At 37.2% G+C, this 27,528-nt stretch overlaps 1 protein-coding gene across 1 annotated transcript; it reads right to left on the bottom strand.

The window, feature by feature from the left end:
* STK33 (serine/threonine kinase 33) lies at positions 1–27,528 on the bottom strand. Its single transcript, XM_087746664.1, is given in 12 exon segments — positions 1–168; positions 4,105–4,345; positions 5,744–5,799; positions 11,504–11,604; positions 11,879–11,977; positions 12,871–12,884; positions 16,707–16,782; positions 23,189–23,273; positions 24,650–24,658; positions 26,283–26,365; positions 27,391–27,417; positions 27,420–27,528. Coding segments are annotated over 12 exon segments (1,065 nt in total). The 5' UTR covers positions 27,526–27,528.

The raw sequence follows: 27,528 nt of genomic DNA, 5'->3' as shown, positions 1-27,528 counted from the left end.
CTATGATTTCTTTTTGGTTCTGAGTGAAACAGCGGACTTCAGTAGGCTTTTATTTGCCAGTTCTTGGGTGGAAGGCACTGAGCACTTGTCCAGTTCTCCCTTCTTTTCTTGGAAATCCTGATTCTGCTTTAAGTTTGGCACTGGAGATACTGACCTACCTGCAGGGGACTACAATTAAAAAAAAAAAATATAAAATGAATAAAGACTACAACTTTATAAACACACTGAAAAGGCAGGAAGAACACAGATATGAACAAAGCAGTGCAACAGAGAAGAATTACAAAATACTATTCTAGTGTAACTCTACTGTACTATATATTATAAAATATGTAGAAATAAGATCATGCAGAAATAAAACAGCTTCATTATAACAGGTAATTTTAATCTTTCCTGCAGTACACAGAGACAAGCTTCTTACCTTTAAATTTTAAATCCAATCTCTTTGAGACAGAACTTCCTTGCTTTAACAACTGTATATGACTATTTTCTTGATTTTAATCTTCACTAACTAGGCTTCTGAATCAAAATCACAGATATTAACTCATCACAATACTCAAACACAATTTAAAATGGTATCTTCATCTTACAAAAATGAGAATTGTATCTTCATGTCTCATAAAAATGATGCTCTTTGGTATCTCTTTCTGTGGTCTGCTTCATGATTAAAATTCAGCCAAGATAGGATCAATGGTCTTCACTGGACAAAGTCCAACTTTTACTATAAGATTTATCTCTTCAGAAAACAAGACAAAACTAGCAAAACAGCTGAATATTCCTTGGTATAGAACTTTAGTTGATAAGAATCGGTGACTTTAGTAATAATCATGATAACAATTTATACCTACTGAAAAGCTAAGCCTTTTGCTTCAGTACAATGACAAGAATTTCTTGACTTCCAAAAATATCATTCTCTAAATGCTCCTGCGAACACAAATAATATTCAGTACTAACAGATGAAGTAGTCCGATATTTTTAAAGCTTAAAATCACGCTCCTAAATGTATGCATAGAAACCCAAGTGTCTAAACCCTGGTCACCTCAAAGGGAAATGCTGGTTCCAGGGAAATATGAAACAGACGGTCTTTAATTACACATTACTTTATCTCTCAATTTAAACAAACTTTCAATAAAATGTTAGCAAGGGCATTTGATACGGTACTCACAACACTAAGTCTTGAGGGTTGTATTCTTCTTTCCAGCTGTTGCAATTGGTAAAACAGATGTGCTACTTTTTTCCTTGCCAATCTGTGAAACAAGACTGAAGGGCCTGAAGCAGTCAGATGATGCACTTTGGAGGTTTAAAAAGGCCCTAGAGAACTAGCATCAGTGAGGTAATTCTGAACAGGGCTCTGTTTGGGGGAAAAGAGCAGTCCAGATAAGTGACAACACCAGTATGTTTATCATCACTAAAATTCTTACACAGCTAAGCTCCTGGATATGTTCTACACACACTTTTACCCTTGGGTGAAACCATATTTCTTTTCCCTTGCAGATCACAGACTTCAGAAAAGAAGAAAAAAAAGAAAAAAGGAAAAAACAGAGCGAGGGAAAAAAGTGAAGTGATACACTTAGGGAAAAATAATCCAAAGCAGGTCCACATGATGCTCAACTCAAACTGGCAGTTACAGTCACAACTCGGGAAAGCAATCTTGGAGCCGTCACTGAGAGCTGTCTGGCATCAGTGCCTGGGCAAGCAGTGGTATCCAGAACGCCAAATACATTTGCCATTGCTGAGATGGTATTGAGAAGATGACAATACATACCATTTTCCTAAATATAAAGCTTTGGTGCCTCTACATCTTTAGCACTATACACAGTTCTGGTCTCCACATCTCAAGAAGGACATAGTGGAGTTAGATAAGGTGCAGAGAATGGTAATTAAAATAATCAAAGGGATAGAGCACATGGATCTGAGAAGAGATTTAAAAGTCTGGGACTCTTCAGTTTGGCAAGAAGGTGACTGAGGAGGGATATGACTGAGATTTTACTTAATAACGAACGTGAGCTATTCGCCACATCCTGTACTTCTAGAAATAAGGGCCATCTGATGAACCAAGCAGGAGATCAGTTTAAAACAGAAAAAAATTATTTCTTTACTCAGTAAATAGTGCATTTCTGGATCTTGCAGTCATGGGCAGCTGCAGGGGCAGATGGTATCAGCATATTCAAAAAGGAATCAGACATATTCATTGACAACAGGTCCATAATGAATACTAAAAGGATTAGTTTGGGATGTATCTTCTAACAACCCTAAGGCCAATTCTGGATACCAGGGTACTGCATGGGAGGAAATAGCCAGGCTTGTCTATTCTCCCTAAATAGCATTTCCTGTTGTCGCTGTCAGAGAGAGTACTGAGCCAGATGATCTCACCCAGTAAGTCATTTCTTACATTCTAGGGTTTTGTCTATTTTGCTAGGACTTCCTGTTTAGGTGATTTGGGGAAGGCATCCCACGTAAGTCTTCTAGGCATGGTGATCAACAGACAACTTAGTAGCAGGAGCAGTCAGCTCCATACAGCAGTGCTGCACCTTGGGTATGGCAAGGTTGTTTCGGGGTTTTTTTTTTCACCATCACTATTTAAAACATTTGCTCCAAGTCCTGTTTTTTTTTATCTTGTGTGGGAAAGGAGCAAGAGAAGGGAAATATAAGCAAATTCCAACACAGGCATTGCCACAAGTAATTTGTACATCCACAGTCCATACAGTGGAATCCAAAATGCAGTATTTGCCCTCTATCTGTGGAAGGAGCTCGAGGGTTCTTTGAGTGATAGTGGTGAATGATGTGAAAGGAAGTATGAAATGATAAGAAATGAAAGAAAAGTTCTCCCTGAGAAAGGAACTGCCTGCAGGCAGCGTGCTCAGAAACAAGAGGAAACTGAAGTCTCCTGCAGCTCATACTCCATGCCTAGGCTAGCATAAAAAAAGAGCAGTAGCACTAGCATCACCACCTCTACCTCCTCAGGGCCCATTTCTGACAAAGAAATTTGTTTTCAATTTTTTTTTATAAATCCTATCCTACGACACTCCGGAAACATTCCCTGACCTAACTCTTCAAAAGGCCCTAGGCTGAAGACCAAGACTAGACATTTCGGGCATGGTCAGCAGACAAAGTCTTAGGTGCCCATAGAGCCTGGAAGTAAGGATAGCAGTTTCCATATCTTGGTTAGGGTAGCATGAAGCAGAATTTCTAGAACTTTGATTTTGGCATATAAAGTGTGTTTAACTCCTTTTTTGCGTATAGACCTCTCACTTTTAATTCATACAGGAATATTCAGATGTAATAAATATGCATTATTACTCCATATCAAGAGCTCATTCTATCTAAGTAGCCTCTCTGGAAGCAGAAACCATCCAATCTAACAATGATGCTTTCAGACTGCAGCACAGCAAGCTACCTTGTGACTGGTAAATCTGAGCACCTTAGAGGTCACGGCTAATGCAGAAGCCTTAGTATTTGCATTATGGTTTTTCATTGTTTCAGCTGAAGGATCAAGAGAGGCACTATGAAGAAAAATCAGTATCTTAGGCAATCATCTGAAGAAATCAAATGACTATCCTAAATGTTAAACTTTGGATTTCAGTATTAATTGGGGGCTTATACATTTGTTGTTTATGAACAATTATTTCTCTTTTTTTTTTCCTTTTTTCCCCCCTCTGGAGATAGCACCACAAGACGGCTACTTACATTATTTAGAGAGAATATATATAAAAAATTGGCTGTCTTGTGAAAGTTTCCTCTTCAATGCCCCTAAATATTGTTATCTTAAGACCCTACAGTTTTCTGCCACATTCCTCCTCCCCCCTCCCACCCCATATGTACACATACCCCCTACACCTGAAGAGAATGAACAGGAGACATTACCTGTTATGGACTTGGTATCTAAGTCAAAATGGTTTCTTATCGTGCACAGTACTTACGTGACAACTGTGCACTGGAGAGTTCACCTTACATCCCAGTACTTATTTCTGTTCTTACAGTACATTAAAATGTTTCACCAGACATCAGCAATTTTTCTCTGCACTAGGTCACACTAAACATTTCCTAATTCACTGTCAATTCTACTTATCATTTACTTTGTTGTATATTACAACAAGTAAACCTTACCTGTTTTGCTGGTGTGGAGGATTTGTTGCCCCCCTTCTCTGTTTCAATTTCTGCACCAAGCTCTATGTTACCATTGTTACTGGTAGAGCTTTCTTCTGCTTCACTGGTTTCATCCTGTTGACATGTAGTAGTAGGGTTATTTGATTCTTCTTCCATACTGCATTCCTCACCAATGTCTAGATTATTATTCCATTCCTTCATGAACTCCAGGACATGGTCTCTGGACAACATGTGTTTCACCCTAGATGTAACAGTAAATTTTATTAAAATTTGACTTCAACAAATCTAGGAACTATTATAAAAACATAACACCAGAGTAATGGCCCTATTTGTTTTAAGCCATGCACTTTAATCCACACTCAGACACACAAAAAAAAAGATATTTTCCAAATGCTGGTCATCTCTTTTGCAACCACTCTGCAAGCACTACTACGACTATTCTCCTTACTACAGTCAAGAGGGAAGCAGGTGATCTTTTCTCCAGAACTCCTTCAACTACAGACCCCAAAAATTTGCAAAGGAATTTTAGCTCTTTCTACAAAAGCAACAACAAGAAAACCCAAAGAGTTAGAGAATAGCTCTGAGATTTTCCACTGCCCCTGCTTCTCCCCGTTTCTGTGTCCATCAGTGTTTCTTTACGTCACTGAGCAAATGAAGGTGCCCAGACAACACTCCCATTGTACTTAGCCTAATCTGGAATGGGTAGTACAACGATTTATGGGTCCAGAAGGAACAATTTTTCTTAGACCGCTCAGGCTTCTGTCCTCTCAGCTCACACTGAATGATCTGAAATTTTGATTTGAATCCTTTGGCCATTCAGTAAAGCTGACAATTATGTATCTGAAAGTTTGGAGAGAAAGGCAAGTGCATACTATATGCAAAGTTTATACACTACTCTAAAAACTAGAGTTGTCCTGTTACTTATTTTTAAGGGATAATATTTTGCATTAATACTACCAGTCTTCTGATGCTCTTAGAGCACTTCAGTAACAGCAGGGATATTTTTTTCTAATGTTAATTAATGATATTTAGTTAATAGGTAGTTTTTAATCTGCATTGTACAGACTGGTAAACTGCAACCCAGAAAATATCATTATAATGGCTTTTTCTGAGGTCACACAGTGAATCCAACAGAGGAAAGAGGTCACAGATGAGACTTTATTTTTAGAGTCTTTCCCCCATCTTATTAGACTATCAATTCTTACTTCAAACTCCTATTTGTTTTCTTTTACATGAGGGCTGGTATTTAGAAAGTATTTCCTTTGTTTGAAATAGATAGCTATGTGCACATGTGTACCAAATGGTCAAGGAATAAACACTCATATCCACTAGAAAGGTAAGTAAGTTTTGATTTTGCAAAACAACCTCACCTGTTCAGATGCAGATTTACGTTTGCAATTATGACAACTGTGGGCATAACTGATGATACACATTTTAACTACCTCTTTTGCATGAACAATTATGTAGTTAAATATGTAGCGTGCAGTGAATTGCGCCCACAAAATCAGAGGCTGAGTTTAGGCCTTTTTAAAAGATTTAGGCCTTACAGAGTGCCAGATAATTGTGTACCACATAAAAGAGAAGAGGGGGTTTATTTCTTGACAGTTTTTAAGAAAATAGGACCATTTAAGTTAATTACCTGTGTTGGCTCATTTGAACACCTGTTGGGTTTAATTCATTAGCACCTGGTGCCAACTATGAGTAAAAGGAGTGGAGGTATACTAATTGACAGATGATGTTGTTACTATTTCTTTTGTTTCCATTTCAGCTTTTCTTCTGCTCAATTTTTAGGAAGCAAACTTTAGCAGGATTCAAGACAAAAATGCAGAGATATCCAACTAATTATGGAAAATACAATAACGTGTTTTCTCCATGAACATGTCTAACATACAAAGTTTCAAGCCTGATGAGCGCCTTCATGCTGTTAATCTCAGTGGCACATACACCAATTTAAAAACACCAAGGAGAAGGACAGGTTGAAGTGATCATTTTCAAGAGCCGTTCAAAGCATTAGTCTGGAGTATTTTAGATTTAGATTTTAGGGGACAAAAATTCAGTTATAGTATTGGGGGGGGGAACCAAAACAAAACAACATTTTAGGTAATGCTAGTAAACCGAGGGCAGGAAACTGTCATTATCAAACATTCAGAATCCAATATGCATACCACTGATGATACAATTAAAATGTTGTAGAGGTAAACAGAAGAACCTTCAAATTAGGTATGATACACAGTAAATGGAAGAACAAGATGTCTGGAAATACTAAAACCAATTCTGATAGCATGGGGAAAGTTGACAGAGCCAGAGAAAAGCCTTGATGCATACTGAAAGGGTCTTAGAGTTTAAAAACAAAAGCAATGTAACTGTGGACAAGGCAAGAAGGAGTAACTGTCTTGCCTGGTTTCTTGGTTTTTCTATACAGAAGAAAGCTAGAGACAATGCTTTTGATTTAGTTCAGAGAAATCTTGAGTCCAGCATCAATTAATAAAGGAAACTGATCCACAGAAATGGAAAATATAAACATAACTAAGATGGAATAAACTTACAATGACAGCGATAAACCAACAAGTAATTACAGATAATATAAACAAAAGGGCACTTGTGTAATAGAAAAATATCATGGAGTGCAACTGTTATTTGCTTCATTGAGATTGACAGCAGAATGCATTATTTTGCTGGTAGCAAAAATGTTGAAGTGGTTTCAAGTTCCACGTTGTGTGCAGAGTGAAGGTATAAGTGTATTAAATCCACTTGTGTAGGACATATTTTAGCCCTTACCATTCTTGTCAAATGTCTGCTCTACAGAATCACAGAAAGTGATCCTCTCATAAGCCATCCAACCCGGATGGCATCACTTCAGTCAAGGGAAGAATAAAGCAATGCCGTGCTCTCACCCAGCACAACGCTTTGCCTCTAGGCAAGTTTACACTGTATATTGAGCCTGGATCTCCTGCATCTTCAGCAAGTAGTCTGACCACTAGGCTGCCCCACAAAAGGTTGTATTTCTGCCAGTCACTGAAAGAAAGCTGTGATTCTTACTGCGTTCTGTCAGGAAACTCATGAGTTGTGTCTGCAGGCAGAGGAACTGAAGCACTGACTGCTGTGTGAGTTTCTAAATCCTGATCTGTAACTCAGCTCTGTAACTGCCCAGCACTGCCAAGGGAGGGAGGTCTAGGCGCACAAAAAGATCCAACTCCACATAGCTGAGAAAATTTAAGATGGGAAGGTGAGAGGCAGCTTTGTTAAAGCAAGAGCTCTAAGCAGATTTCTTCTCAGAATCATTAGGCATCCTGAGTGCATCTCAGTCCTTCATTGGATCAAATTTTTCAAGTCCTCACATACCTTTGGAAACACGCTTAAACAATTTGCAGAGCAGGAACCCACATATGTGCTTTTTGCTGAACTGGGGTTGTAAGTGAGGCGCCAGAGAATTTGGGCTTTAGGCATTTCATTTGCTTGTAAAAGTGAATTTGCCACCAAAAGAAACAAGAAATCTCACATGCTGTACACATATTTTTACATTTAGGGTCTTACTCTTACTCTTCAGTCAAGCAGAATCATGTACCTGTTAATTTCACCAAAAATCACAGCAATAACACAGAATTCTAAAACAGAGTTCACCCTCAATGTGCTCAAAAGCTTTTCCAAGAAAAACAAAAATCAGGAGAGGAGGGGAAAGAAGAAAAAAACAACCTCTCTACCTGAAAGGAAACACCACCTTCTGTTAAAGCAGATCTAAGAAAATACCAAATCCTTCTCGTGGGAAGTGAAGAAAGAGAGGTTAGAGTATTCTTATAGTTAAAATACATCACAATCCATACAATATATAATATTAGGTAGAAAAAAAAATGAATAGAGCATATGTTAAAAAATCTGGCCTAAAGTAATTGGAAATGACAGTATTAAACCAAAATATGTGTATCCATAAAAATATTTATTGCAAAATAAGGTTTACCCTATATTTCATGAATATTATACTCAGTATATAAGTAATATACTCCTGCAGATTATGCAGAAACAACTCGTAGTGGTAATACAATCCTCATCTTTCTTAGAAACTTAAAAATATTCTGCTATCCTGTCATCTTTTTTGCTCTTACTTTTTAGCAGATGTAAAAAGTTAAATGTGTCTGGAAAAGTTTTAACTGGTATAAAGATGAGAATAATCAAAACTAGTAACAGAATTGCATTAATTAGTATTTCTGGTAAATAATTAATCATCAACCCTTTGCATAGCCCCTGGCCAAAACTATATATGGTCTCAAACTGACAACACATAAACCTCCAGAGGTATCCACTAACTTGAATTGAGTTTGAGGTCATTTGTTCAGCTATAAGTACATGGTAACATTTAAATGAAAATTTTTATTGTTGAAGTATTGTTCTGGAATATAAAATCGCTGCACCTATGTTTGAAATGCCAGTTTTAATCATACAGAATGACTTATGACTTCATAAATTTTTGGTACAGATGGTAGGGATTTCCTGGTGGGAGACTGTGGTGCCAAATGCATTTACTCCTATGCAGAAGCTCGTGTGTCACATGGCACCAAGGGGTTAATTTTTTTACACGCAGAATTCTCTACATGATAATGCACTTTCATGTTCCCCATCTGGCTATTGTAAAATCACAAAGGCTGTGAAGGCACAAGCATGAAGTACAAACTGGTGTCCTGATTTTCAGTGGTACTGAGTATCTGCAACTCCTGCTGAAGTAAGATGGGAGCCACAGGTGCTCAGTAGTTCTGAAAACCAGGCCATATTAGGATATCTTAATGAGCATTTGTTAAAGAATTCTGCATAGGATCACTTATCACTTTAAGTCGCTGTTTCTTCTCTTTATACTCCTCTAAAAAACTAAGGTTTTTACTAGAAATGGAAAAATATTTAACTACCACTTCGAACACCACAATATGTAATACATATGAAAACCATGAGCAGCATAGGAGAATGCAAATAAGACAACAGGGGGCTTCAAATGAAACACACAGATGGAAGGTAGAAGGTGCAGAATAACAAGGGAAACTCTCCTTCATAGTCTGCCTACTAAAGCTGGGGAATTCTTTGCCACGAGTAAATTTTTATATGAGTTTAAAGATACTTGGACAAATCAGTGGAAAAAAGTCAATTGAGCTTTATTACCACCACTCTCTTTTGGTTCAGGAAACCCTGAGCAACAAGTGACGGAAGGTTGGTGTACTATTCCAGTACTGAATGCTTCTCCTGTTCTTATCCTCTAAGCATCTGTCCTCGTCCACTGATCATGGTGTGAGAAAGACCTTTGACATTACCTTGTATGACCATTCTGGTGTCCTTAGCTCCTTATACAAAATAAATCATTTACATCAATGAAACAAAAATGTTATTAACTAAATAAATAAATTGAAAGTGTCAGTACTGAACAGAAATGTGGATGTATTTAGTAGCAAAAATGCCAAACAGGTCCATCAGTATTCAAGAAAACAGGCATACTGTTTGCAAACATTTTTCAAGAAATTCAGCAGAACCGCAACAGGACAGTGGGCACCGCACACGCACAGTGCCGAGCCCACAGAGCAAGTGCACCCAAGCACCGCCTGCGAGCAGAGCAGCTGCACACTGTGTTCATGCACAGCAGATCCGAAGCATCTAATGGTGGAGCTACTGCTCGCAGGCAGATGGCTGCCAAAGTCTCCTTTAGGACTGGAGACACAGCAACCCACATCTTAAAATGGCACTGAAAGTCAGCTCATGCTAACACAGAGATATTTAAAGGGACCAAAATGCCTCTTTGCAATTCTACTGTAATAGAAAACACTGGCTGGTTGCATACAGGAAAGGTTGAAGCATGAAGACAAGATCTCTGCCTGAAGCACTGCCTCATCCAGAAAGTTTCCCCTTAAGGAAGCAGCTTAAAACTGTGCTAGGAGTAGATCAGCTGGAGGAGCAAATGGATTCAGTGTATTTCCAGAGCTCATTTCTGATTTTATTTATTTCTGACCAAATAATGTCTGCAGAAGCTGTCCATAACAGCAGACTTCAGAGCTGGCTCCCTGGCGTGAGGGAATTCTGTCAGCAGTCTACGATGGCCATCTCTCAACATTTAGAAACATTCAAACTTGATGGAAAAATCTAAAATATAGTTCTACATTGAAACTAATGCTTAAAGGTGTCACACATTTACTGCAAAAGTGCAAACGGAAGGCAACTAATATGGGGTTGCATGCATAGGTATTTTATAGTTAAGATCATCCGTTTGCTACCTTCTTCTTAAATGAAGAAAAACATTGTAAATCAAAATCTACTGTGCCTGAAATGTTGTATATTATGGAGAGAAGGAATGGCTTACAATGAACTATAGGAAGCTCTTGTTACATGCAATTATGTTACCATACGGAATTTAGTCTCAAACTCGATGAATATACATGGTGAAAAGTCATAAAAATCACATGGATGGTAGTTTTCCATATCTTCAGTTTCATGAAGCAAGGACAGCATCGTACCCATAGTATGGGCAGGGCAGAACTGGATGAAAATTATTTCACTTCTCAGACCATTGTAGAGTTACACATTTGCTTGTGGCTATTCTCCCACACACAAGAATGCACTGAAACTTTGGAAAAAAACGCTGCTTGTTCAGCTCTACTCAATTAGCAGGAAAGAAGAAAGATGTCTGCTAGTCCAGAATGGTTTTTTTGTAGATGAAGGTGTGAGGCAAAACCAGTGGTCCCTTTTGAATAGAGAGCTATTTATCCTCCCACATACCGGAATATCTTTCAGCCATTCATAGGCGTTTCTCTTTCTAGATGGCATTGAAGCCAGCTATGGAAGAAATTAGGGTTTGCTATCGTCAGTGTTGTCTTTAAGTAACAGATATATCCATTCCCTCTGCTTTAATTTCAACTACAAAGTAGTGCAACTGTTTCATCAGACAGCTGAAAGTTCAGTATTCTCAGAGTGGCGTGGTCTGCAGCCCAGCTGGGAAGCTCGGAGCTCACAGGTTCCCTTTCCAGCACTACAATTCCCTTGCCTTCAGAATGGCCAGATTTCCTGGTAGCTCAATCTTCTGTTTTTAAATTAAAAAAAAAAAAAATTATAGTAACAGGATCATTGTGAGAATTAATTAAACCTAACCCATACTTCCATATTATGTCAAAACATAAGGGAAATCAGGCAAAGTTGGTTTGGGTAAGGAACACAGTGTAAAGCTTCTCCTAGTTAATGGACTTATCAGAAGCCCATGGGATACAAGCAAAACATGTTAATGGATTTGGGAAATTTGAATAAGGCCCCTACAAGTGTTCTGTTGCTTAGGTTGTGTTTTTTTAAATTTTCCACCCTACTGGGTTCCACTGAGGCAATGCAGGATCTTTATGTACCAAATAAGTAAGAGGTAGAACACAAGGTGAAGAAACTATACCTCCTCAAAACTCCCTGTTATCCACTGGTTATCAAGCAATTCATTAACTGTGATTTGGTGAGCAGGATCGACTTTCAGAAGTAGTCTCAATACTTGTTTTGCTAGGAAAAAACCCCACAACTTGACACATCTCATTTCTGCTAACAACAACTCATTTTCAACTGAGTGCTTTAATGCAGCAGAGAATATTTTACTTACAATGCTATGAAATTAGTTCGTAATATCATTTATGTCAATTTATTTTTTAATATCAATTTCCCTTTTCAGAAAATGCATACTACTTAAAAGCAAAAAAAAAGAGATCAAAGCTACTACATTTGTGGAATTCATTGCAATACTGTCAGCATTTATTTTGTGAGAGCATTGTGTACTTACCAGCCTCACTAACTGTTTCCCAGATCGGATTTTTAAAGCACAGGTCTCCCTTTCTTATTAGTTCAAAAAGCTTTTCTTCTAAGCTTGCTATAAAAGGTGTAAGAAAATTAGGGTCAGCGAACGGATACCTACTATTTTTCACTGGTAAGGCAAAAACTATATATTATGGGATCACTGTGAAATCAAAAAGTTCGCAGGACTGGGAAAGCTTCAGAAGAACTCTACAAAAGTGACTCAAGTTCTGAAAAATGGTGTGTCTCAGAGAGATTTAAAGGAAAAAGGTTATGAGGTTAAAAGGTGATTTAATCTTGGTCACTAGGTATCCACATAAGGAAAAGATAATTGATATTTTATGGATTTTTAAAGTAGCAGCCAAAGGTTTAACAAGATACAACAACTGAAGGTAGAACCGAGAAAAAATTAAACTGCAAATAGAGTATTTTGCTATTCTATAACTCACTCATCCAAATCACTTGGCTAACTGAAAGCTAACCTTTTGCCACCATGTGCAGTATTTCCATCACAGAAATTTTGTTTACTGCAAACACTTTATACTTACCATTTCTTTTGATTTCATGTCAAAGCAATATTTTCCATTAAACAATTCAACAATTCTGTCTTAGCAACCACACATTTCAGTAATAAGAACCATCATTAATTCATGCCCCACTGTTTTCAGACTAGTGAGCTAAAACTCCACTGAGTTAATAACAATCACAAGAACTGAAACAACAGCAACAAGATAAAACAGACCGCTCTCAATTTAGGCATTTAAGTCCCAATCAGCCGGCTTTCTGAAAAACAGGGTTTGGATCAAACACAGGTCATTGGCTCAGTATAAGAATTACTAGATAACTTTTATTCTGTAGCCTTATTTTATATAAGAAGTCAGTTTAGCCATACCCAGTGGTTGCTTGTGTCCCTAAAGTCAAGTGTACTGCTGTTCAAAATGCGATAAACTCACTTCCAAATTCTTACAATCTATGAAATATGTTCAATTCTCAGTCTAAGTCGCTATTCTTCATTGAATAACAATAAATTAAAGCAAGTGTGATTCACAGAAAAATATGGAAGTGTATAATATCCTGTTACTGCTACACAAGATGTACTTTTCAGAACAAAAACATAAAGCAGAAAATACTATGACAAAACAAAACATCATTTTAAATTTTTTACTTCTTGTTCTGGTATCAAGCTGTATCTCCTTTAGCTACATAGTGTGAACATTACCTTATTTGGCCTAATCTAAACTAAGGTATCAGTAGAAATAGGATAATAAAAAGCAAAGATCTCAGAAATGTCAGAAAAATTTTAAGACATACCCATAAGTGTACTTATTAAAAGTATATATGTTCATAAAAATACACCTCAGCGGTATCTATTTCTTGTTATTTTAAGTAAAATCAGTAAATGTGGTATCTGAATGTCTGTAAATTCAATTTACTGTTTCTGTATCATCTGCTTCCTTTATGCCAGTTGTATTCTTAGTGATGTGGTAACAATAAAAAAGGTAATATATATGAAACTAAAACAAAAGCATTCCTAAAAAAAATTGGCTTAATATCAAACCCAGTGTTTAAACTTGCTTTATATTTGTTTTTTGTGACTATTACTGTTTACCAACAGAAGTATTAACCAGAAACATAAACTATAAATGTTTATTAGAGAACATACTTTGAAAGTAAATATTGATCTGTGTTCTACTAATCACATAACAAATGAAAAACCGTATCATGTGATCTGTGTTTTCAGTCAAAACTAATAAAGACAGATTAAATTTCTAATAGATTTTACATCATACCATTTGTGCACAACTGACATGGAAAAATTACATAGCATATACTTTCAAGAAATTAATACACCTTTTTGCGGCCAATTAAAACAAAAAAGAAGCTAACTTCATCAAATAAATTATTTGCATCAAATTATGTTTTTAGTTCTACTCCCAAAACACATAAGTAGCTACTGAAAATGTAATTGTCACATCCTAGTGAAGGATGCCTGTCACTTTACATCAAAGTAAAATATTCTGGAGTTTCATTCACATGGCTTTAATTTTTAATTTTAAGGTAAAACATAAAATTAATATTTTAGTGCATTTTCTCCCAAACTTTTAATCTCAAAATGCCTTCAACAAAAACTGCTGTTTTCTTTTATCCTCCATTTCTCCTTCCCAATCTCCCTCAGGACTTAAATCCACATGGAACTCAATTTAAAGAACAGAAAATGGGAAGAATGCATTCATTTCAGGACACGATACTGTAAGTATTGACTGGTGACAATGCCCATTATTCTGTTATGCACAGAGAGGGCTAAATTCTCTCCAGACTACAGCGGTGACAGACAACAGATAACTTCAGCTAAAGAAATCAAGTTAAGTAGGTGAAACGTATCACATGGAACCTTGAAAATCTGTGAAGAAATTTTCTGTGCCTTTAGAAAGGAGCAAGAAGTACCACATTTTCTTAATAGCTTTCTTACTGCTGCAATGCAGGAAGTAATTTATTAGGCATCCTAGACTTCTTTAGTTGCACAAAGGTTTTTGAGAACTATTGCAGGGGCCAGGTCCTCTGAGCACACTTGGAAGAATGAGCAAGAAATCCAACAGCATAGACTGCACAGGAAAAAGAAGCCCCCGACCCTTTCCCATTACAGAGCAGCATATGGGCCATACTCTCAGAGTGTGACGGGCAGCAGGACTCCTGCTAGGCTACTCTTTCAATATGCTGCCATACTTTTGTATTTTAATGGATTTTTCTTTTTGCTGGTTACTATTGTGTATGCTTCTATTAGTATATGTTAAAATAGAAATGAAATGGAAAGTATAAAGTACCCCTCAGTTTAAATTACATATAAAAATCCATCACGCTGGCATTGCCCCGTTATGCAGAGGCAACCCTGCGCATTAACATTCATGAAAACAGAGTTCATGAGTCACCTCAGGGCTTGTGCTCCCCATATAGGTAGAGACTGAGCCTGTCGTGGCAATAATACCCTTGGTACCAAGATGGAGCATGCCATCTGCACTGCAAAAAGAGCTCTGGCAGCTAGCGAATTACCGGGGAGGCATTAGCTGTAGCCCGGAAGGGTCAAAGTTGTGATTGTGGCAATAATGGCTCTAACAGTATCTTTAAGCCCATTAAAGGAGCACCAGGAGCACAAGCTATTATTCAGAGTGGGAAGAAAAGTAATTTGCAAAACCAGAATTAAAATCAGAAGATGATCTTATGGCTTTTGTATTACTATTTTCAAATTAAGCAATAAAAAGGAGTGTGAATTGTATTCTATTAATTCATACACAGTATTTTCATTCTTGTGTAGTCAACACAACAAGGGATGAATTAATGCTACTTTGTTCTGACACTGTTGTGATTACAAAATGCTAATTTTAAAAAATATTTATATTGCTAATTAAGGAAGAAGGTCAGAAGTTCTAAGCTCCGGCTGCAATCAACACAGTTCACTGCTCTGAATTTTACAAGTTCTGAGCTGTGAATTGTGCTGATTGCAGGCACTGCTCTGGATTCTTATTAGCCAGTCAAACCATCCAATTTCCACCAACCATTTTATAATACCTTCTATTGTATTATGTTGTGCAAATCCTACTACCGTGATGCAAACATTAATATCATGAAGTACAACAATAAAACTCATTCTGTATCAGCATAAAAAGTACACATGGATTTTAGAAATAAAAATAATAAAGGCAATAAAACTACGAACACTTCATCATGCTGACACAAGAAGAAAAGTGAGCTAATTGTATAGAAAAGAAACTGAGGAACCAAAACAAAGTGGAAAGAAAAAAACAAACAAAGAAAATCTAGAAAAGACGAGGTTATGAAACTGTGTGCCTGTGTCTGCATGCTCATGTACAAAGTCTTAAGTTATAAAAGAACTCAGCTGTATGCAACAAAAGTAAAACAATCACAGGACAGAAATAATAACAACAAATGAAAGGCCAAGTGGTGGTGTTCTAAAACATTGACATTAAAGCATCATCTGGGGGCAACCGAGAGAAGAAAAAGACTGAAAGTGGGGAAAAAAACATGCAAATACATAATGAAAGAAAAAAAGTCCCTGCATACAATTTGACATTTTAGTTGCGTCATATGAATGGTAATTTATGTACTTTGCTACAATTTATTTTTAATTACTGGGGTATGTTTTTATATCATTTAGCTAGTACAGGCAGGATAAGATTTTTCAGAGAGGAATTATTATTTTGTAACTAAGGCAAATGTTATGACAAAAGAATTCAATAAAAATATGCATGTACTCTTACAAACGTAAAATTTCATTTCTTCCTCTAATAACAGCAGACTAATAAATTTTCAAAGGACACAGATAACCTGTACAGGGAGAGCTGGCAGCCTTCAAACAGCTCGGTTACAGAGTTACCACAGGCAGAGGTGAAGAAAAGCCCTTACCCTGATTGCACGGTTTGTGCAATCCATTTGAGGATCTGACCAATAATCTGTAAGTCAATAACTTAGTTCTCATATATAGATCCAGCCAACATATGAAAAAGAGAGGCCTAAACTCTCAGTTTAGTTTTACGGTGTTTCACTGCAATATTCTGTAATATTCTGTTATTTCAGGATTATAAAGTGGTTCATAAATCAAATACTCAATTTTTAACACTGAACTCTACCTTCTACTTCATTTTGCATAGAAATTTGTAATGTTTACATACAAGCAATTATAAGAGTTCAGTCTTTCGCGAAGATTTAGCACACAGGTTTATTTTTTATTTCAGTGCAAAATTGTAAGGACTTGTATGATAAATGGGTCTGTACATTTTATATTACTTTTACAAGCTACTTACAGCATGTACATAATGACACCTATGCTCCAAATGTCACACTGTTGGCTGTAGTCATAGGGAGTGATAACTTCAGGACCTGCCAACCAAGCAGAAAAAATAGTATTAATAATACAAAAAAAAAAAACCAAAAACTTTTAAATGCTTAAACACAAAGCATGAAGAATGTGCTGATGTGGTATAATTTATTCCCATATGTAAAGAGGAACCAACAGCAGATGTTTAAATCAATAATGTACAGACCTTAACAATTCATGCCGATGTGTCCTCACTTTTATCATTTAGCTGTTAAGGGGGTGGTGACATTGTGACATTAGCTGTATGATTAAACTTAGTATTCTTTTTCCCCACAATAAGTTATTAAAGCAGTATTCATAGCACACTGACTTGAAGTACTGCAAGACACCATACAAACTTGTCTTTTTCTCCCACATATAAGTGTAGTGCATAAGAACATAGGGTTTTTGCAAAACACGAGAGCCTCTGCATGTATTAGCTTGAATACATCATAAGATGAACAAAATCAATGCCAAAATACTCTAAAATAAAAATTTTCAAACCTATTTATTTATACCCTAGATAAAAAAAAATCACAAATTATAATCTTTATATCACTTTGTTTCACTTTATATTGTTTCAGTCACATGTCAAAAAGATGCTGCTTTGGGGCCATCTTAGTAATATTTTATCTACTGTATCATGGGAGATGTGGTTGTGAGTTCACAGCAAAATCTGTGGTCTTCACTTCCAGAATCAATGGAGATGACATACTTAGCCCCAGTAAGGAGCAGAAGATAAAAAACTTCACGCAATGGAAGAGGAGACTGACAGAGACTATTTTATTTGGTGTTATCCCACCAAATCAAAAAGCTTGTTTAACTGTCATCTCAGTTTTCCATGTTTTAGGTAGGTACCAACCATCAGATATGTAATTGTTATGTCAAGGAACTTAAAATGGTTAACTTAATGGTTTGATAATACCACAACTGGTAAAACAAGACTGTAAAGGAGATTCTTACCGTTAATATTGCCAAACTGGCCAAAACCTACAGTATCACCTCATTTTTAATTGATTGTTTTGAGAACATTTAAACCAGCAGTAATTCATGCTATTAACATCCTGGGAAAACTTACAAACTTAAATAAGCTTATATCTTTATATACATATCTTACAGAAAATAAAATTACTAAATCAGGAAACGGCTATTACTTATAATTTATTTTTTTTTAATTATTAATAAACCAATCTGGTTAAATCGTGCATTTCCACAAGTCTCACACACAAGAAGGGAGCATACAAAAGATGGAAATAAGAACAAAAGGAAAACATAAGCATAGAGGGGCAAAATCAGAAAGGAAAAATGAGGAGCAACTAACAAGGGACATAAAATGAAATAATCTATAAGTATATGAGTAGTAGGAAGACAATGAATAAAGAGGCTGGTATTGTATTCAACCAAGAATGCAATTGATAGATGATGCTCAGAAGGCAAATGCATTTAATGTCTTCTTGCATCAATCTTAACCAAAATGTCAACTGCAAGCAGTGGATAGCACAATCAATATCAATGACAAAGGGGCAAGACCTCAGTTTTTTACAGAGAAGCAAAAGGTTAGCAAGTACTTCGGTTGGAAATTTTAAAATCAGCCGTAACCGATAAAATTCATTCTAGAGTACTTTAAAAACTGACAAGACTTTTCAGAGCTATTAGTGGTTCAGGAACTATTAGTGGAAGGCAGGTGAAATACCTGAAAACTGAAAAAGGCAATCATGGTATCTATCTGTAAGAGGGTGGAAAAGCTGGCATCAAAGAATTACAGATGCATCCCATTAATTTTAATTCCCAGGAAAATACTGGGAATAATAAGCACCCAGAAGAAAACAACAAGGTAAGTAGCAGCCATTATGCACCTGTCAGGAACAAATCTCCAGGTAGCAGAGGCTGACAGGCTTCGGGGTTAGAGGAGGAACACTAAATATCACATAGCTCTATTTTAGTAGGGCTTTTGATACTCTCATGTAACTTTTTTCATAATACTGTCTACATTAAAATATCACAGGAACAATGCACACATGCTTATAAAAAGCACTTCTCAGAAAGTAGTTGTAACTTGTTTATTGCCCAAGCAGAAGGCTGCATCAGGGGATGTTTTGTAGGTGTCGGTCCTAGACATGATACCATTATAATTGATGACCTGGATGATCCAAGAGAGAATACACATATTAAATCTGAAGACAACATCAAGCCAGGAGTGACTGTAAGTATATTGAAAGACAAGCTCAGAATGCAAACACAAGGAGAAGAGCTGGTCAGGCAGCAGCTCAAGGACTGTTGTGAATCACAAGCTGAACATGAGTTAACAATTCCAGCATCACCAGACAGTGCCTCTGCAAGGCAGGATTAGCATAAAGCAGACACTTTGGTACAAAGCCTCGTTGTGCACCCCTGCCCTTTCTTGAGGGGGCCAAGGCCACCACTCCTCCCCTTGTCTGGGTTAGAAGCCTATTTAAATATGCCAGGTGAAAAACAGGCCAACAGCCTGATTCCCAGCACTTACCTCTTGTTCTTTTATGTGGACTTCAGAGTCCTTAAATAAAGTACAAAAAGACAGTCGTCACCTGTGTTTTATAGGCAAGCCTGAGGTCTGCAGTACACACAAACCAATCCTTCCACTCAGCCCAGCACTGGTGAGGCTTCAACTAGATATTGTGCTCAGTTTGGGATACTCCCATTTTCACATAATAGGGACTAAATGGAGCATGGCGAGCAAATCACAAAGAACAGAAATGCAAGACAGGACTGAGAAAATTCATCCTGTTCAGTCAAAAAACAAGAGACCAAGGGAGAAGTGTGATATCAGATTGCTGAAAATAGGAAGGTGGCTACCTGTTCTTCATATCCCTGATGGATAGGGCGAGGAATAATAGTCTGAAAATATGAAGTGCAGTTCCACCCTTTTCATTAGCCCCACGCGTAGGCTCCCACCACCTCCCTCAGGTCAGCTCTAGCAATTATGTGGCTGCAGGTGAGTTAACTGAAAATTTATAATGAAAAAAGTGATTAGTGATCATGGCCTGTAGGTATAAGTTTAAGCTGATTGTCAAACTGAAGGTTCAGGGCAGACAGGAGGAAAAATTTCTAGGAGAATAATGAAGCATCAGAATAGTGTGCCTGGGAAGATTACGGAGTCCCCATTACTGGAGGTCTTTAAGTACACTTTGCACAAATATTCATCAGAAATTACTTAAGTATAGCTGCTTCTTTCTTTGGACAGAGGAATAAATCAAATGACTCGAGGTCCCTTCCAGTGTTGAGACTCTATGTTTCTGTCATGATTAGGAAATCAGAAAGTAATTTCATCCCATGCAACCCCCTCACTTAAAGAAGTATTTAATACTACAAGTATTTAATCAATCAAAATGTCAGAAGGACTAATTATCTTCCTCCAAAAAGGATTTCTTTTTTGCTTCAGTATATTACAAACAAGCTGTGAAATGCATTGCTGGTATATACCATTGAGGAAAAGAACTCCACAGAATTAAAAAAAAAGAATGCTATATCGAATAATGAAGTATATTATAGCATGCAGTATAAATCAGAAAGGGGTACAAATCTTTATATTATGGAATGCAAAGCATTCATTGCCTAAATATGCAAAGAAAAAACCCTGAAAAGGATGCCCTTTGGACAGTCTATGTCATAATTACCTGCTTTCGTGGTTTCTTTCAGCTTCCATTTCAACATCAAATAATAAACAGTGTCATACACTGGGATAGACACATTGTTTGGATGGAAATTTTCCAAGAAAAAACTGGTTTAGAATTTAATCCCGTTGTTTAGCTGGAGGTTCCCAAAAGTTTCTGCAGCACATCAGAAGTTACAAATTAGCTTTACGTAACCAGAGTGAGGTACTATGATTCAGGTAGCACTGTTGGCTTCAAAAACACCCAGCAACAGAGAAAAAGCTGACCTTGTAACAACAGAATATGTTACTTGCACTGAACTTAATTTAGCAATAATATAAGGCAGGCTGAAGCAGTTTGAAGACAATGTAGCATGGAAATGCAAAGTGAGTGTTGTCTGCACGGACGGCATGATAGAGCTCATGAGGAAATAAGAAAATTAGTTCTGCGTATCATCTAAGAGATTGTAATGAGTACCTGATGGGCTAGGGGAGCAGAGAGGAAACAAAAAAACAAAAACCAGCAGAAAAGTGCCTGACAATAAACAGTACAGCATCATCAAGGAATATCATCAGACAAGAACCCAGACTCCTCTACAGCGACATCTAATACCTGACCAAAATCTTCCTTAGCTGCTACCTTCCTTTGTTGTAGTAGACATAGAGTTACTTTCATGCAGCCTGTAGGTATTGATTAGAAAGTGACTCCCTGCATGACACAGCATGTCACTGCTTGCACTCTGAAGAGGTACGATCAGCTGGAACAGCTGTTTGTCCTCACTGTAGGGACCCGCTTGCTTGTCTCCTTTAGGAGCTGGATAGTGAGTGGAGTGAGAGCACCCCCTCAACCAGCCGACCCAAGGGGTGATTGGCAGCAGCCCTCAGCTGGTGTTCAACAGTTGTACCTTTTTTCCCATGAGTAGTTGAGAATTATGGAGTTCTTCCGTCTCTCTTATGCGGAAGGGAGGTTGTAAAGAATTAGTTACCTTGCATTAAAACCATCTCTTTGAATCTCTGATTACCTCTGACCACCAATGGCACATTTGCAAAAACCACACGCACTTGATTTCAGATTCTTTGGTCAGTAATGTCTCCTGCCAACTTTGTCTAGGCTGTGAACCTTCCAAGGCGGGCTTAAAGGATGGCACAACCTTAGATACTATTCAAGGTCTTAATCAATGAAGAATTTCAGAGATTTTGAGCTTCCAGAATAGCAAGAGAAAGAAGGAACATGTGCAGACAAACATACCTCAGAACTGATTTAAAATAAATCATTGCTTGTTTTCTTCAGAGCCCCATTTATCTCCACTCCAGTTCACTGACCCAGTAGAGGCGGACGAGAAAGCCCATGACTATTAAAAGAAACCTTATCAAAAAAGCACTACTCGTCACCTGTCCCTGAAAAGGGGATGTAAAGAACCTATGCAGCTGTTCTGCTTACCTACCAGAAATATATGCCTCAAAAGACCTGTGAAGGCTGACTGAATAACAGCACAATAAAATACAATAATTTCCAAGAGATCTTAGGTCATCCCTAATGTTGTCTGATAGAGGTAGCATCCAAATTAAAATGGTGATTCCATACCGTTTCAACAAAAGCTACAAATAGCTGAAGAGATGGCATTTTTCTGTAGGACAAAATCTGAGCTTGCAAGGCATGTACCTTAGCTCCTTTCCTTAGAGCAGAACTCAAAAAAGGAAAATTAACCATAATTGAAATTCAGAACACACAAACTTGAAATGAAACCTGGGTATTGCTCTGTCTGTAGCCAACAGTGAAAGATAACTCTGCCAAATGAGCCCAGACCCATTTCAAGAAGTTGGGGGAAGGGGAGAAAAAAACCTATGCAGCTCTTGGGTCAAGGATGGTTCTATCATTCCCTTCAGAAAAACCTTAGAAGCTCAGAAGACGCACAATTCCTGGCTGGAGGTAGAGGCTGGAGGTACAAGACCTCTGTGGAAACTGGCTACCATCAGCAGAGAAAGAGTTGAGAGCGCCGACCCTTGCAGATCTCGCAGCCAGTCTACATATTTTTAACAATAAGTGTTGACACCTCAGATGAATAAAGACAATAAGGGGTCACTCCTACTAGACACCACTAGCCAAAAGAAACTGAAAGGCATGTAGGGTGGAGTGCATATGGACAAGCCACATAAATTCACTGTTTTTTTCGTATATATAACAAGTAGTAAGCATGTTTAAAACACCAGCAAGTATCAGGATTTTGCCAGCTGCCTTGCCCTGATACCTATTGATACCTGTTGCAAGGTGTCCCCTCCAGATCCTCAGGAGAAGGCCTGATCTCTGACAAACCAGAGAGAGAGAGAGAGAGAGAGAGAGAGAGAGAGTGTGAGTGGTCTGCCAAGGATTCAACAGTTGCACCAAATTGCGAACAAACACAGTGTTAATCTGTGGAATTCACTGCTACATAGAACATATAGCTTAGTAAAATGGACACATCAGAAACAGATACTATGAATAGTTATATAATGCAAAATGCATATGAAATGTAAATTCATATAATGATGGACAATTTATTCCGCAGCAGCTGCATAAGATCTGATGAGCCTCACTAAAATGTTGTTACCAGTTATAGCTCCACCTTTCTCTGAAACTGATGCTTTGGGTCTCAGAGATAATTGTATGATGTTAGAAATATAGGCAGTTTAAGCTAGTATGACAATTCCTGTGAGAAAATAAAAGAAGAAAAATAAGGGGCTTAGAGATCATATGACTCTTTGTGATCTGGAAGGAATCCAGCAAGTTGTAGCTCTTAAAAATAACGAAGAACTGAACTTACCCATGTATATAGGAGTCCCACAGATGATAGGCTGAAACATGCTTTCACCACCACCAGTCTGTTGTACAGCTAAACCAAAGTCAGCCTCGTAGCAGAAAAAAAAATACAGTATTAAAGCTAGCAGTAAAGATGGACTTTTTTAGTGCTTTTGTCGAGTGCAGAACTTACTGTTTGTAGTCAAAATGCTGAAGTCGGAGAAAAACCATTAAAAATTAGACTTTCATATAATGATCTTCAGTCTCTTTCTCCCCTATTCTTCCATAAAGATAAGCAAGTTTGTGCCGAACACCACTACTGTTTGTCCTGTAATTACTTTGCCAGGCAATTTGTTCCACTGTCTAAGTGGTTTTTTAATGTAACAGTTTTTTCCTTGACATTCAAGCTCATATGAAACTAAGTATCCTCCAAGGACACAGGCCAAATCCCTCCTGGCCGCTTTACCTTCTCTGTGAATAAAGCAGGATGGAAAGCTCAACTACAGCAGACTGATGGTGGAGATGCTACATTGCTGTGGTCAAGGAGGGACAGAGACAGAAGTTAGAAGGTCAAGATAAATAAAATCAAGTTGCTGATAAATTGGAGTGCTGCTTGTTAAGAACGTAAATGAAAACCTAAACTGTCGCATGAACATGGATTGCATTCTGCCTCCTCACCACTTTAAGCACCGTGTATTTGAGATATTAGTGAAATGAAAGTGAAATGAAATGGGGCCAAATTATGGTTGCCTCTTAAAGTAAGTTACCTGTAAGGAGACAAAGCTGAAAGTCTTTTGTCTTTCAAATAATTGTCATGCCATAAGCAGCACAATATCAAAGCCCTGGAAGTGAGAGAAGTTGACTTAAAATATTAGAGTCATGCTGTACACTGTGATGAAATAAGTGAGGTTTGGTCACAATTTTATTATTTTGACATTCCAGGATATTACAATTCAGGCACTGTACCTTTTTTGTTAACAGGGAAAAAAAACGGGTGGGGGGAGCAGGCGGGAGGGTAGCAGCTGCTATTCTCTAGTACCTCCTTGCAGGCATTTTGCGTGTCCTAAATGGGCTGTCATTACCTAAACGCACTTCCTTCTTCCCTTTCCCGTGGGACAAAACCGTGAGGAGCTGTGATATTCAAAATGAGAGGTTTCCTCAGAACACTCACAACATCTTCCATACAGGTATAACACTCCACGTACCCACAAACAGCAAACTGGAAACCTGATTGTTTCCTTTCGGACAGTCACCTTTCTTTATAAAAAATTACTTAAACTCTGGGGTTTTTTTCTGCAAAAACTGGAAGCAGTTAGGACCTATCCCTTGGGCTTTGACTTCTTCCCTCACGTGGGAAAGCATTTCAAAGGGTGCAAAGAAATGGTGATTTTAATTTTTTTGATAGATGGGGTTTTATCCTGATAGTAAAACCTTATTCAGGTGTAGTATTTATGTGGAGAAGCCAATTTCTTCACTATATTTTTACAATCTTTATCTCCAAGTCTGAGAGACAATACATATATCTGAAGTTGTCAGTATGTCTGAGTTTGGGAAGGAATGTCCTGATACCTACAGGTGGCTTGAAACTGAAGATCTATCTATACTTATAAACAAAACTTAATCTAAACCACATGCCCTTTTGCACTTGTGCCATGTACTAGTGTATCATATGGAAGAATCTCTGTTCTTTCACCAGGAGGAACCTGTGTCTGGATTTTTCCCATAATTCTCCCTGCATCTCCTGCCCCAAACCATAAAGTCATAAAGATTTGAGAAAACTATTTTTTTCTCACAGCCATAACCAGGAGCCTCACGTTTAACATCAGTTGCCTCAAGCCTGAAAACTCTGAAGCAGATAAATGTTGTTCTTAGCTGTTTATCTATTTCATGCTGTGTGATGGACCTCCCCCTTTCCTGTAGCCACTTTTATTGCTAGTAGCCATACCAGCTTTGGGGTTTGCTTCCTTCATTTCTGCTTCTTCCATTAAAGTTTTCAGGAGTTATTCTCCTCTAAAATCAGGAGAACAAGGAAAACGGGGAAAGATCTGTTCTGATTCACAGGATGGAGGACAGGAAAGACGTTTTCACCTTGAAGGAGAGGTGACAGAGTGTGATAGTTGCTGTTCCAAATGGATATATAAAGCAAGGCTGTGAAACAAGAATAGCTGGCCATGATGGTTTCCACTTATGGAAGTGGTGAACAAGGATGGAAAGCTGGTTGGCAAACCAGAAGATTTATATCAATATCTTTCCTACCTCTAGAATTTGCAGGAAGATACAAACTGTCCCAAACTGAAGGATATAGGGAAATGCAAAATTATGCTTATTAAAAACAGTATAATATTATATAAAAATACATAGGCTCTAAGAAACATAGCAAACAGAGTTCTGCACCCGGGATTTCTCCCACCATGAATTATTGAGTTGTCCACACTCTTCAGTGCCTGAAACGCTTCTCAACATGGACTTTTCTACACAAGATAGTACATTTATGATCCAATAATTACGTTCTACAAGGTTATTTTAGAAGATGCCTACATCTTCACAGTAACTACTACTAAAACAGAAAATCAGTGATGGATAATTAACATATGATTTATTAAGCATCAAAGATTATTTTTTTCAATAAAGAGAAGATGTAAGCATATGGCACATTGTATTTAGGTAGTAAATATTTATTAATATCAAAAGAATCCTATAATATATTTGTATTTCAATCGAGGGCACAGTCTAAATAGGCTTCTTTTCTAAATTACTAACAGATTTACATTAAATTGAAAATATTCCTAATTTAAAAATTAATTACATCTCACAGCACCTGCTGGCTTCCTATAACTAATAGCTTGGGACTATGCTAATGTAGATCTAGATGAACAAGGTGTGGTTACTTCAAGGAATTTTTTTTTTAATTGACCTAGAAATATACTTATCATTTAAAAAAAAAAAAAAAAGCCTTTTTTAGCAGGGACACTTAGCTTCTAAAATTATTTTTTTCCCTAGTAACACCATTTAGTGGCTCATTTCAAAAGCTGCTAATAGGTATCAAAGTCAGGGCTCCCAGTAATACCTGGATATTAAAACCAGTTCTTGAAGCAGAACTACTACAGTTGTCATCTTACCTTTAATTTCATTTCATTTGCTTCATCAATGTCACTGCTTTTAACTAAAATGTTTTCCAGTTTTAGATCTCTGTGAACAATATCTGCCAAGAAAGGCTAAGAAATAAAATGTTATCAGTTGCAGTGAAGATATTCTGACAGAAATGTTTTAAACTCTTTCAGCTCAGTAATTTCTTTGAGCAATTCCAGTGCATTTTACTCTGAACTACTGGAAGCCTAACCAAAAGCTTCTTTCCCATTTCATCCAGTCATATAAGTATTTCAAATTTTCAAATCTCATTCCTCCCCACAATCGTGTAATAAAGGAAAAAGTTCATATTGGTTCAGTCTTTAATATCAGTAGATCACCTGACATCATCTAACAAAAGAGTAGGGTTTATATTGTATAATTATAAAATTTGCACATATTTTCATACCTGCAGTTAATTTTCATATCCAAAACCAGTAGAGGTTTTTGCCCTTCCAATGAGTACACAAAAGAAACAAGGCACCATTTCATAACCCTGTATATCCCTACAGAAAAAAAGGTAAAAGTGAAGGATTCTTGGAAGTAGTATGCTGTAACAGAGAGATTAATAATTTCTGTGTAAAAAACTCCAGAATTATCCACAATCCTACACTATCTACGGATTCTAAATTTTTGGCTGCGTAAGTTAACTCTGTTGTGGACTGTGCAGAATTGTAATGCTTCTGTGTGTAGTGGATGAAAATGCTGGTATTTACTGAATCCTAAATGCAAAACGTACTGTTAAGAAGTATCAGAAACAATCCACTTCTACTTTTTTACTTCCTGTAATAGACTATACACTTAACAACCAAACTAAGTTAATGTTATAATGCAAAGCAGTTGCAAGTTAGGAAATAATCATACATGTTATTATCCATAGCTGGTACGGAAAGAGAAATAAAAGAAAAATGGTATCAGTTATTGCATCTGTAAGAAAAATAAAGTTCTAAAAAGCATTCATGTAGTATATTTTACTTTTTCTTTACTGGACTGTCTTTATACTATGAAATGAATAGATAAAGAATAGCAATCAGTAACTGTTGTCAAATGTGTGAACACTCGAAATCAGTGAACATATGGGAGACATAGGAGCTTAATTACCATTTTTGTGAAGATACGCTGCTGCTAAGCAAGACTCTGAATGATGTGCCTTGTCTCATTTTCTGTAAAGTGTCCTTTATTACAAAGAATTTTTTTAAGTTCTCCATCCTCACACAGCTCCATTACAAGATACATCTG

Source organism: Nipponia nippon, unplaced genomic scaffold (assembly GCF_047370975.1).
Source record: "Nipponia nippon isolate SJK-2023a ecotype South Korea unplaced genomic scaffold, ASM4737097v1 scaffold_10, whole genome shotgun sequence".
NCBI lineage: Eukaryota > Metazoa > Chordata > Aves > Pelecaniformes > Threskiornithidae > Nipponia > Nipponia nippon.
This window is presented reverse-complemented; position numbering and strand designations above follow the sequence as displayed.